The sequence below is a fragment of the Oryctolagus cuniculus genome, chromosome 11 (assembly GCF_964237555.1).
Source record: "Oryctolagus cuniculus chromosome 11, mOryCun1.1, whole genome shotgun sequence".
Taxonomy (NCBI): domain Eukaryota; kingdom Metazoa; phylum Chordata; class Mammalia; order Lagomorpha; family Leporidae; genus Oryctolagus; species Oryctolagus cuniculus.
This window is the reverse complement of record NC_091442.1, coordinates 77,825,174-77,837,779: the sequence shown is the minus strand read 5'-3', so window position 1 is coordinate 77,837,779 and position 12,606 is coordinate 77,825,174. Positions and strand designations below refer to the sequence as shown.

Here is a 12,606-nt window from a genome sequence, read left to right as displayed (position 1 = left end):
AGCTACAAATGCCAAACAAGCTAGACATGGAGTTTATCCACAGGAGGCTTTAAGTTAAAAGTGTTACAAATGAATTATCACATAATTACAATACAGAGTAAAGAATGCTATTCTATTTTTATTTTTGTTTTTAAAGATTTATTTATTTGAAATTAATAGTGACAAGGAGAAAGAGGGAGAGTAAGAGGGAGAGAGAGAGAGAATGAGATCTTGTAACTGCTGGTTCACTCCACAAATGGCCACTTTTTTGGGGGTTGGGCCAGGAACTCCATCTGGGTCTCCCATCTGTGTGACAGGCATCCAAGTGTTTGGACCATGATCTGCTTTCCCAGGAGCATTATCAGGGAGTGGGATCAGAAGTGGAGTAGCCAGGACTTTTCAAACCAGAGCTCAGATATGGGATGCGACTGTCACAAGTGATGGCTTAACTTGTTGTGCCACAATGCTGGCCTATTTGGCTTATTTTCTAAATGGACTGTTTTTGGCTTATGTTCTAAATTGACTGTTTTAAACATTTATTATTGAGTATTAAGAATTCTTAATGTATTTTGAGTAGTAGTTGTTTATTGAATATGTATTTAAAGTATATCCTCCCAGTCTATGGTGTATCTTTTCATTCTCTTGACCATGTCTCTTGCAGACCAGAAGTTTTTAATTTGAATGAACTTCAGCTTCTTAATTCTTTCATGGATCATTTTTTTATGTCATATTTGGAAAGTCATTGCCAAATTCAAGTTCTTGATTTTCTCATATGATCTTGTAGGAATTTATAGTTTTGCATTTACATTTAGATTTATGATACATTTTGAGTTAATTTTTTGTGAAAGTTTAAGGTCTGTGTCTAGAATATCTTTCTGAATGTGGGTGCTTGGTTGTTCCAGCAATGTTTGTTGACTCTTTGCTCCATCGTATTGGCTTTGTTCCTTGGCAAAAGATCGGTTGACTGTGTGATTCTGCTTCTGAACTCTCTGGTGTGTTCCACTGATCTATCTTTCTATCCTTTCTCTGTGTTGAATCCTGTAGCTTTATAGTAAACATTAAAGTTGAGTAGCTTCAGTTCTACAACTCAGTTTTACTTTTTATTGTCTTGCTATTCTGAGTCTTTTGCCTCTCTAGAAAATTTTTAGAAATAGTTTGTTAATACCTACAACATGCTGGGTTTCTGACTGAGAGTACATTGAATATAGATCATGATAGCAATGCTGATTTCTTAAGAAAATATAGCCTTACATAGGAGTCTGACAAAAGAATAATCTGTTCATTTATTTAGTTATTGGATTTCTTCCATCAGAACTTTGTTGTTTTCCCTATAAAGATCTATTTTGTTAAGTTTATCCTTGGATATTTCTTTTTAAATTGTAATGTAAGTGGTATTGTGTTCTTAATTTTAAATTTTACTTATTCATTGTTGGTATATAAAAAGTGGCAAATTTTTAGCTTTACCGTTAGGGGTAAGTCCATTGGAACATATGCCAAACTGTACGTCTTCTCTCTCTCTTATTTCCACTCTTATTTTTAACAGGGATCAATTTTCAATTGGAATTAAACACCTAAGAATAATTCTTTGTTAATTAAAGAGTTCAACCAATGATATTAAGTTTAAAAAGAAAATAGTAAAATAAATAATAAAACTGTTTCTTGACAGTCAAGACAAGGGCTATTCAAGTCATTGCTTTTCATAATGTCAGTTTCACGTTTACGTGCTCTGTTAGTTGTCCTTTTAGGTGCTTTTTTTAGTTGTCAAGGATCTGGGAGAACATATGATATTTACCCCTTTGGGACTGGCTTATTTCAGTAAGTATGATGTTTTCCAGATTCCTCCATCTTATTGCAAATGATCAGATTTCATTGTTTGTTTTTCACCACTGTGTAGTATTCCAAAGAGTACATATCCCATAATTTCTTTATCCAGAGTTTTCTGTTGACAGGCATTTAGGTTGATTGCATTTCTTAGCTATTGTGAATTGAGCTGCAATAAACATGGCGATGCAGATAACTCTTTTATTTGCTGATTTCATTTCCCTTGAGTACATTCCAAGGAGTGGGATGGCTGGGTTGTATGGTAAGACCATATTCAGATTTCTGAGGTATCTCCAAACTGTCTTCCATAGTGATTTTACCAGTTTGCATTCCCACAAACAGTGGTTTAGGGTGCCTTTCCCGCCACATCCTCGCCCAAGATTTCTTTGTGAACATTCACAAGTCTTTCTTCTAGCTATTTAGAAATATACAATATGTTATTGTTAACTGTTGTTACCCTAATGAAACCAGAAAGATTATTTTTATAATATTATTTTTACAATAAGGAAAATTATTTAATAAAAGTAAATCTTTCTGAGGTTTAATTTATATATACATTATTTTTAAGCATTCTTTTATTTGAGAAAATTAACTTTGAAGAAGACCCCAAGAATGATACATCTTTTGTGAGCACTTAGACATAACTATAGCTTATGAGCCATAAGAATATCCTCTACTTAATACACTAAAACAAAGTAAATCTTTGAGAACAAGTTCTATTAACTCTCATAATTCAACTCATTGAGGACAGAGGTCCTGCATGAGAAGTTAGTGCGCAGTGACTCCTTTTGTTAATTTAACAATTAACACTCTTATTATGACATCAAGCTGCTTAGGCTATGTATGGAAGCCTTTTGAATCCACTGACTCCTTCTGTGTGTAGACAAGGCCATGAGCAAAGTGGAAGTTCTTTCCTCCCTTTAGAGTAAAGTACATCCTTCTTTGTTGACCACTTCTTTCTGTTGGGGTCTCATCCATCAAGGTCCTTCATGTGGGTCACTGGTTGCCACAGTGTCATGGCTTTCTATGCCAGAAATGTGCTCACGGGCTTTTCAGCCAGACCAGAATGCCTTAAGGACTGATTCTGAGGTCAGAGTGTTATTTAAAGCGATTGTTATTCTATGAGTCTGCTGTATTGACTGCTTCCCATGTTGGAGCATTCACTTTTTTTTAATTGTCTATTTTTTAAAGATTTATTTTATTTATTTGAAAGGTAAAGTTACACTGAGGCAGAGAGAGAGAGACAGAGAGAGAGAGAGAGAGATAAAGTCTTCTATCTGCTGGTTCGCTACCCAAATGGCCACAAAGGCCAGAGCTGGGCTGATCAGATCTAAGCCAGGAGCCAGGAGCTTCTTCTTGGTCTCCCAAATGGGTACAGGGCCCCAAGGCCTTGGAGCATCTTCTACTGCTTTCCCAGGCTATAGCAGAGAGCTGGATTGGATGAGGAGCAGCCAGGACTAAAACCAGCAACCATATGGGATGCTGGCACTACAGGTGGTGGGTTTACCTGCTATGCCACAGTTCTTTCTCCAATATTTTCTGTTATTATTGTCAAACATTTAGTCCTATTTATATGATCACTTTAACACTTAATCCTACCTTATATGATCACTTTTATCGCTTAATCCTATCCCCATGCTCACTCTAACACTCAAAGTGCTATTTTACCACCCAGCTTAAGGGGTAAGTTTTTAAAGTGTACCCTTAGAACTAAGTCCATATAAATGTATTAAGAACTATACAGTTTTGCAGTTGCAAGCCTCATACGTTTCACAGTGACATCTTTAGGAACATGGTGATTCTTCCCACCATGCTTACCCTCTTTTCTATGCTTCCACCTCCCTACCTCTTCCCTCTCTTATTTATACAGTAGATCTCCTCTTGCCAGCCAGTGGGAGGGTATGATCACACCTGTTGTCATAATCACCCCCTTCCCTCCTCTCTTCCTAGGTGATCACGACTTGGGGTTAGCCCACAGTAGCTACACCCCTCATCCACACTGGAGCATGAACCACACAAAAGTGTGCAGTCTTCAGTGTGAGCATGGAACCCTATGCAGTGATTCCAGGCAGTCAGGGAGCTCTGAACTTCTGACACCAGACAGAGTGATTGCCCAGAGAACCAGGTACACATTACACCTTATTGTGCAGTCACAGGATTCCCACAGTTCCAGGGTTACAGAAGATTCTCTCTCTGCTCCATGAGCCTGCCCTGTCCACGGAGAGAGCTGAGTCATTTCCAGAGCAAGCTTCCTGTGTGTGCTCTACTTTGTCAGTTTGAGCCCTGGAGCCCATGATAGGTTAGGAGAATGGGTGCACCTCAGAATCCTAAGTGCTCGCCCCGCCACATGTCAGCCCTCTCAGACAGACTCAAAATCAGTGGGAAATGTGAATATTTTTCCCTAAAGAAATGTGCTTTTTCCTTCACTGGATTTGGTGGATATCCTGTCCCTGCTAGAGCTCCAGGATGGACTCAAAGTCAGCATGGTCTGCAAAGTTCTTGCTCATGCATTTTCACCAGTGGTGTAGGCTGCCATAGTTTGCCCTCACCTAGCTCTCTCTAGGTGGAGACCCCTCACTGCAGGAGTCATGGATGGTGTCTCTGCTCACTGCTGCACATCTGTTCTTTCCATGATGCTACATGGTGTCCCTCTCCTTTCTGCAGAATTTCTGCTGTAAACTTCTCTCCAGCCCCTCTCTGGGAACACACTCTCTCCATTTTTCTTCATCTATCTTCTCCTTGTCAAAATCAGCATGTCTTTTTTCTATTCAGCCATTTTGGAATCTGAGTTGATTTTTTTATGTGGTAAGAGCTATGGATCTAATTTCATTTTTCTACATGTATATATCCAGGTTTGCAAGCACCATTTGTTGGCAAGGTTATCTTTACACCACTATATATTCTAAGCACTTTTGTGAAAAATCAGTTGGCTATATATATATGTGGATTAATTTCTGGGCCCTCCATTCTGGTCCATTGATCTGTGTATCAATTTTTATGCCAGTATCATGCTGTTTTAGTTATTATAGCCTTATAATATGCTTTGAAGTCAGGTGTGGTGATATCTCCAGATTAATTTTTTTATTCAGGGTGATTTAGCTATTCTGAGTCTTTCGTTATAACATATCATTTTTGGGATTGCTTTTTCTAATTCTGTAAAGAATGTCATTGGTATTTTAATAGGGATTGCCTTGAATCTATAGATTGCTTCAGGTCATATAGACATTTTAATGATATTGCTTCTTCCAAACCATGAGCAGGGAATATCTTTCCATTTTTTGTGTCCTTGATGATTTCTTTCATCAGTGTTTGATAATTTTCATCATAGAACTCTCATTTCTTTGGTTAAGTTTATTCCTAAATATTTGATCTTTTTGTAGCTATTATGAATGAGATTTCTTTTTTGATTTCTCTTTCTATGAGTTCATCATTGCCATACAAAAAGCTACTATGAAAATAAATATTTAAAATTGAATAATGCTTTATCTTTTCTTTATCCAGAAGAAATGCCAGAATTGAGTAATTCTTTGGTTTGTAAAGATGATGTTAGCTATACTACAGATAATTTTATAGCTTTTAAGAGGTATACTTCTAGGGCCGGCGCTGTGGCCCAGCGGGTTAAAGCCCTGGCCTGAAGCGCTGGCATCCCAATGGGCTCTGGTTCTAGTCCCTCTGCTGCACTTTTGATCCAGCTCTCTGCTATGGCCTGGGAAAGCAGTAGAAGATGACCCAAGTCCTTGGGCCCCTGCACCTTTGTGGGAGACTCGGAGGAAGCTCTTGGCTCCTTGCATCAGATTGGCCCAGCTCCTGCTGTTTTGGCCAACAGGGGAGTAAACCAGTGGATGGAAGACTTTTCTCTCTGTCTCTACCTTTCTCTGTAACTCTGTCTTTCAAATAAATAAAATAAATCTTAAAAAAAAGAGGTATACTTTTTGCATCATGTGATAGCAGGCACATTTTAAAATAAAATCTCCTAAAAGAATGTAATTTCAATTCTATGAGCATATTTAACATTTCAAAGCTTCTAAACTTAGATGACTTTCCTTTTTGAGGTTTATCCCTAATTTATTGCCCATTGATCACAACCATGTTATATACTCTATAAACTTACCTCAATAACATTTTGTTTCTGTATGATATTAATGATAGTTAAAGGAAACTATTGGAATATAAGGAAAGTAATATTTGAAATAGGTTTAGTTTCTTAAATCTAAAGTGACAACACATTCTTAGTATAAAATTGGAGACTGGGACTCTTTTTTTAGATTTATTTATTTATTGGAAAGGCAGAGTTACAGAGAGGCAGAGGAAGACAGAGAAAGAGAGCGAGAGCGAGCGAGTGAGCGAGAGACAGAGAGTTCTTCCATTTACTTGTTCACTCCCCAAATGTTTGCAATGGCTGGAGCTGGGCCGAACCAAAGCCAGGAGCCAGGAGCTTCTTCCAGGTCTCCCATGTGGATACAGGGGCCCAAGGACTTGGTCCATCTTCTACTGCTTTCCCTGGCCATAGCAGAGAGCTGGATAGGAAGCGGAACAGCCAAGACTTGATCCTGCTCCCATATGGAATGCAGGCACCACAGGTAGAAACTTTACCCTCTATGCTACAGTGCTGGCCCTGGGACTCTAAATTATTGTCTTCAAAAATAACCTTAAGGGGCCAGTGCTGTGGTGCAGCAGGTTAAAGCCCTGGCCTGCAGCACCAACAATCCATATGGGAGCCAGCAGCTCCACTTCCAATCCAGCTCTCCACTATTGCCTGGGAAAGCAATAGAAGATGGCCCAAGTCCTTGGGCCCCTGCACCTTTGTGGAAGACCCGGAGGAAGCTCCTGGCTCTTGGCTTTGGATCAGCTCAGCTCTGGCTGTTGCGGCCATTTGGGGAGTGAAACAGTGGATAGAAGACCTCTCTCTCTCATTCTGGCTCTACCTCTCTCTGTAACTCTGTTTTCAAATAAATAAAATAAATCTTTAAAAAAAAACACTTTAAGACTTCAGTGTTTAATATTCTTCCACACTGTATCTTTTGAATCAAAAGCATTATCTTTACATGTAAGACATTACATTTAGATACACTAGTATAGAAACTTTAATGGAGAATTAAATTGATGATGAGTGATATTTAGTCATAAATTGTTCCTTTATTGTCTTATTAAAAGATTCTCTGGAGAAGAAAGCTGAGGCTCAGTAGATTACATGCAATCACATGAGGTGCTCTGGCCACTGTTGGCTTTCCATGTGGATAATCTGTCAATAAAACACAATGCTCAATTTAGTTTCAAGGAGAATAAATATTGAAATGAATACTGAAATATTTTGATACATACAGATAAGTGTAATTTTCTTTTTAGTAGTACGGGGAGTGGTGGTGGTGGTGGTGGTGGTGGTGGTAGTGGTAGTGGTGGTAGTTGTCGTCGTTGTTGTCGTCGTCGTCGTCATCTTTGTGCTCATCTTTGTCTTCCTGGTAGTAGTGGTAGGTGTAGTTTCAGGTGGAACAGTTTCTTGCATTTCTAAATTTAAAAAAGTTGAACTTATAAAATGAAAAAATTGATTTTTTCTGGGATTTTAGAATATGACAAGTCAATTTAGGATAATTTGAACTTTTAAGAAAATGAAAGCATCTTACTGAAACACCATAGCTCTTAAAAGTCTTTCTGCTGCTCTCTATCATATGTCAACAAATATTTCTAGAATTTCTGTTGTATTGAAAGTATAAAATATGGAAAAATATAAAGTAACACTTTATTTATGGCACTCTACCATGCTCAATTCACGTCCTTGAAAAAAATGTAATTCCCTCTTGTGGAATTTTGGGTACCCAGAATCCTCCATTAAATATTTCATTCATTTCTTTAATGATCACTGTTCTAAATTTTGCCCCATGTTTTCCACAAATTTTTCTTCCTAGTTCACTATTGTAATAGGATCCTCTGTTTTGTTAGAAATTTGTTATCTCATTGATTTATATATATACTTATGTACATATTATCATTTTTTATGTAGAGAGCATGATATAGAGCTTGGATATAACAACTGTAAGGAAAAAAATTAAGACTTTTATTATAGCAAAGGCATGGGGAATCTATCATTACTTTTAAAGTTAAATTAATTAATTAAAAATGTGATATTTACAAAGAATGGTAAGCCCAGGAAAAATATAAACTGGATCAAATGATAGACAATAATGAGGAACTTAATTATAATAATAGCTAAAATTTACTGAAATTTTATATATGGCTGAAACTACTTTATTTGGCTTATTGTATTTAATCCTCTTATTTTTAAAGATTTACTTATTTATTTGAAAGTCAGAGCTACACAGAGAGAGGAAAGGCAGAGAGAGAGAGAGAGAGAGAGAGGTCTTCTGTCCTATGGTTCACTCCCCAGATGGCCGCATGGTCCAAGCTGTGTCTATCTGAAGCCAGGAGCCAGGAGCTTCTTCCAGGTCTTCCATGCAGGTACAGGGGCCCAAGGACATGGACCATCCTCCACTGCCTTCCCAGGCCACAGCAGAGAGCTGGGTTAGAAGAGGAGCAGCCGGGACTAGAACCGGTGCCCATATGGGATGCTGGCACTTCAGGCCAGGGCGTTAACCCACTGAGCCACAGTGCCAGCCCCTAATCCTTTTTTTTTTTTAAGGGTTTTATTTATTTATTTGAGAGGTAGAGTTAACAGAGAGAGAGAGAGAGAGACAGAGAGAAAGGTCTTTCCATCTGCTGGTTCACTCCCCAAATGGCCACAAAAGCTGGAACTGAGCTGATCCAAAGCCAGGAGCTAGGAGTTTTTTTTATTCTGGGTCTCCCATGCAGATGCTGGGGCCCAAGCACTTGAACCTTCATCTACTGCCTTCTCAGGCCATAGTAGAGAGCTGAATTGGAAGTGGAGCAGCCGGGACTTGAACTGGTACCCATTGGTATTCCAGCTCTGCAGGTGAAGGCTTAGCCCACTATTCCACAGTGCTGGTCTTGTATTTAACCCTCTTAATATTTTCTTGAGTTAAGCCATCTGATTCTAAGGCCTGGATATGTCACCACCAAGCTATGTCTCTGGTGTCTCAGGAAAGGAACTCATCCACTAAAAAAATGTTTTTATAAAGACAATCAAAAAAAAAAAAAAAAAGAGAAAGAGAGAATAACACAAGTTAAAAGTCAAAGGACTTAAGTGGAATATAACTGCAAACACAGCAGAAATAAAATTATAAAAGAATTTCATTAAAACTTGTATAACAGAAAATTTGGTAGGATTTTCCTTAGACCTGAATATCACATTACCATTGAAGAAATTAAATCAGCCAGTTAAAATACATTGACACATAGCAGACTAATAAGACATAGCATGTGAACTCATCCACCCCTACACATATGATAAAGTAGGTGTACAGAGACTGTCTCTCAATCATTCAAAAATGATAGAATCAGAATCTTACACTAACCATAACCAAATATAAAAGGAAGCAGTATTCCCAACTTCCAACTTCTTTTATGAGGCTGCTACAACCCTACAGTCTTAAATTCAAAATCATGTATGGAGAGGTAAAAAAAGAAAATTATCAGCCAACCATAATTCTAAAGTTAAATGCCAAAATTACAAATAAAAAGTCAACAAGAAGCTTACCATTTATAAAGGAAACCTTATGACCAAGTTGACTTTACCAAAAGAATGAAAGAATAGCCTACTATTGGATTACTGGGGCGTTACTTAACTCCCAATATGTTTTGAAATTTTACATATGACTGGGTTGCATTAGAAATCTTATTTTTTAAAAAGATACATTTATTTGGAAGGCAGTTACAGAAGGTGGGGGGAGAGACAGAGAGAGAGAGGGAGAGGGAGAGGTCTTCCATTCTCTGGTTCACTCCCCAAATAACTGCAGTGATCAGGGTAAGGCAGGCTGAAACCACTTGATAAATTGTCTGTTATTGGCCGGCGCTGCCATAGCTCAATAGGCTAATCCTCCGACTGTGGTGCTGGCACTCCTGGTTCTAGTCCCGGCTGGGGCGCCGGATTCTGTCCCGGTTGCTCCTCTTCCAGGCCAGCTCTCTGCTGTGGCCTGGGAGTGCAGTGGAGGATGGCCCAAGTGCTTGGGCCCTGTACCCGCATGGGAGACCAGGAGAAGCACCTGGCTCCTGGCTTCGGATCAGCTGCGGTGCGCTGGCCGCAGCGGCCATTGCGGGGTGAACCAACGGAAAAGGAAGACCTTTCTCTCTGTCTCTCTCTCACTGTCCACTCTGCCTGCCAAAAAAAAAAAAAAAATTGTCTGTTATTAGAAGCGAAATAAATAATGGATATAAAGATTAGCAGAAAGATCAAAACTTGCAGTTTTTTAAAGAAATAACATGATTGTCCTTATAGAAAATAAACTATTAGAAATAATAAAGTTTGGTAAGATTCCTTGGATAGCAGACTAATAAGACAGAAACATTAATATTTTAATAAATCAGCAAAATTAATTTGTAAATGAAATTTTAAATATGTATAATAACAAGAAGTACATGTTACCAAGAATCTCCTGTGCAAGGTTTCTACTGAGAAAATTTCTTTCTTTCTTTCTTTCTTTCTTTCTTTCTTTCTTTCTTTCTTTCTTTCTTTCTTTCTTTCTTTCCTTCCTTCCTTCCTTCCTTCCTTCCTTCCTTCCTTCCTTCCTTCCTTCCTTCCTTCCTTCCTTCTTTCTTTCTTTCTTTCTTTCTTTCTTTTGACAGGCAGAGTGGACAGTGAGACAGAGAGAGAGAAAGGTCTTCCTTTGCCGTTGGTTCATCCTCCAATGGCCGCCGCGGCTGGCGCGCTGTGGCTGGCGCATCGTGCTGATCTGAATCCAGGAGCCAGGTGCTTCTCCTGGTCTCCCATGGGTACATGGCCCAAGCACTTAGGCCATCCTCCACTGCACTCCCGGGCCACAGCAGAGAGCTGGCTTGGAAGAAAAGCAACCGGGACAGAATCTGGCGTACCAACCGGGACTAGAGCCCGGTGTGCTGGCGCTGCAGGCAGAGAATTAGCCTAGTGAGCTGCGGCGCTGGTCTCTACTGAGGAAATTTCAATGCTTAAGTGTAAAACAATTAAAAAGACCTCAGTAAACCATTTTCATTGCTGTAATAGTCAATGTTGTAAAAATATTAATTCTTCCCAAATTTATCTATGAGTTCAATATTACCCTGACCAGATTCCAACAAGATCATTTGTGGAATTGATATATTTATTGTAAAATTAATGTGTAAGACCAAAGGGCCAAGAATAACCAAATGCTCTGAATAATTTGCAAAAAGAACAAGTTGGGAAAACACTTCCACTTTGGTATCAAAGCTCACTGTAGCCTTTGTAGCATATGTGGTGCTTTTTTAGAGTCCATGGGCACTGGTTGCTTAAATCTCTTGGATGAAATAGTTTGTAACAGGAAAAATATCTCATTAAACACAACTTCAAAATCCCAATAAAGTACCACTAAACATTGCTTAGGAGTATTAGAGACTCGCTAATCCAAAAGACTGGCAGGGGTCAACATTCCAGAGCAGGAGGTCCTTAGAAAAAGGTCAGCTAATATTATGAAAGCTGCTTTTCCAGTGGGGCCAGGTCTGAGGCTGAAACTCTGTGCTGTGCCCAGGTGAAGGCTGATTTTTGGGAAGCAGAGTATCTAGTACCAATTTTGGTGGCCTTTCAGATGATGAGAGATCAAGATCCAGGAAAGAGGAAGAGGTGGGCTTTGAGCTAAAGTTATTTGGTTAGTTTTGAAACTATGAGAAATTTAAAAAGACTGAAATGTTCTAGAAAGTAAAGCAAAATTTTCAGCAATTTCCGAGGGCTAGGCAGTAAGGATGGAGTTCAAAACTGACCAGGGAAGGGCTACCACTGAGCACACCAGGGTGTCACAGGAAACCTGGGAAGGTGTATAGGTTTTGTGCAGGGCTGCTGGTAGATTAAGCTTTCCATAATTCAAATTCAGCCATGACTACACTTTGGACTGAGGTGAACAACCCTGACTCTTATGTACTTGGCAGAGGAAAAGGTAGAAACTTCCACATTTTTGTTTTAAACACATAAAGTGTTGAGTAAAAACTTTTTAGTTATACCACGTGATTTCATGATCTGCTGTGAAAAAAAAGTCTTCAAAATTTAATGGTTTATGATAAAGATAATTTATTACTTCTCTCCATAATCTGGATTGGCTTGCTCTAATGGGTAATTCCATTGCTATATGTGGTATCAACTGGGTCAACATCCTGGCTACATTTACCTACAGCTCAGCCGGTGTTGAACCACCAGGATGGTGTCTCCTCTGGAAGTTTTCTCAGAGTTGCCTTTCCAGCAGAAGATCATGGATATCTTTACATACTGGAGGCTTCTCACACAGCCAAAGACAGTGTTGCCAGGTCTCTTAAAGGCTAGGCCCAGAAATGACACGACACCAAGGGAAGTAGAAATAGTCACTACTGAATGGCAGGAGGGACATGATGTAAGAGATGGGGGGCACTGGGACTGACACTGTGGCTTAGCAGGTAAAGCCGCCTCCTACAGTGCCGGCATCCCATATGGGCACCAGTTCGAGTCCCGGCTTCTCTACTTCCTATCCAGCTCTCTGCTATGGCCTGGGAAAGCAGCAGAAGATGGCCCAAATCCTTGGGCTCCCGCACCCCGCATGGGAGACCCAACGGAAGCTTCTGGCTCCTGGCTTTGGATTGGCGCAGTTCTTGTCATTGTGGCCAGCTGGGTAGTGAACCAGGGGATGGAAGACCTCTCTCTCTCTGCCTCTCGTTCTCTCTCTAACTCTTCCTTCCATCCGTCCGTCCGTCTGTCCGAGTTACACAGGGAGAGGAGAGGCA

General features: G+C 39.5%; 1 protein-coding gene across 1 annotated transcript in view; it reads right to left on the bottom strand.

Moving 5' to 3' along the window:
* Positions 1-6,916: 6,916 nt before the first annotated feature.
* LOC100355530 (GLIPR1-like protein 1) overlaps positions 6,917-12,606 on the bottom strand; it is a 46,017-nt gene continuing 40,327 nt past the window's right edge. Inside the window, exons 5-6 of the mRNA XM_070051473.1 lie at positions 7,123-7,305; positions 6,917-7,042 (exon numbers count right to left, since the gene is read on the bottom strand). Of these exons, the coding sequence (XP_069907574.1) occupies positions 6,948-7,042; positions 7,123-7,305 (278 nt within the window). The 3' untranslated portion in view covers positions 6,917-6,947. The remainder of the gene's footprint in view (positions 7,043-7,122; positions 7,306-12,606) is intronic.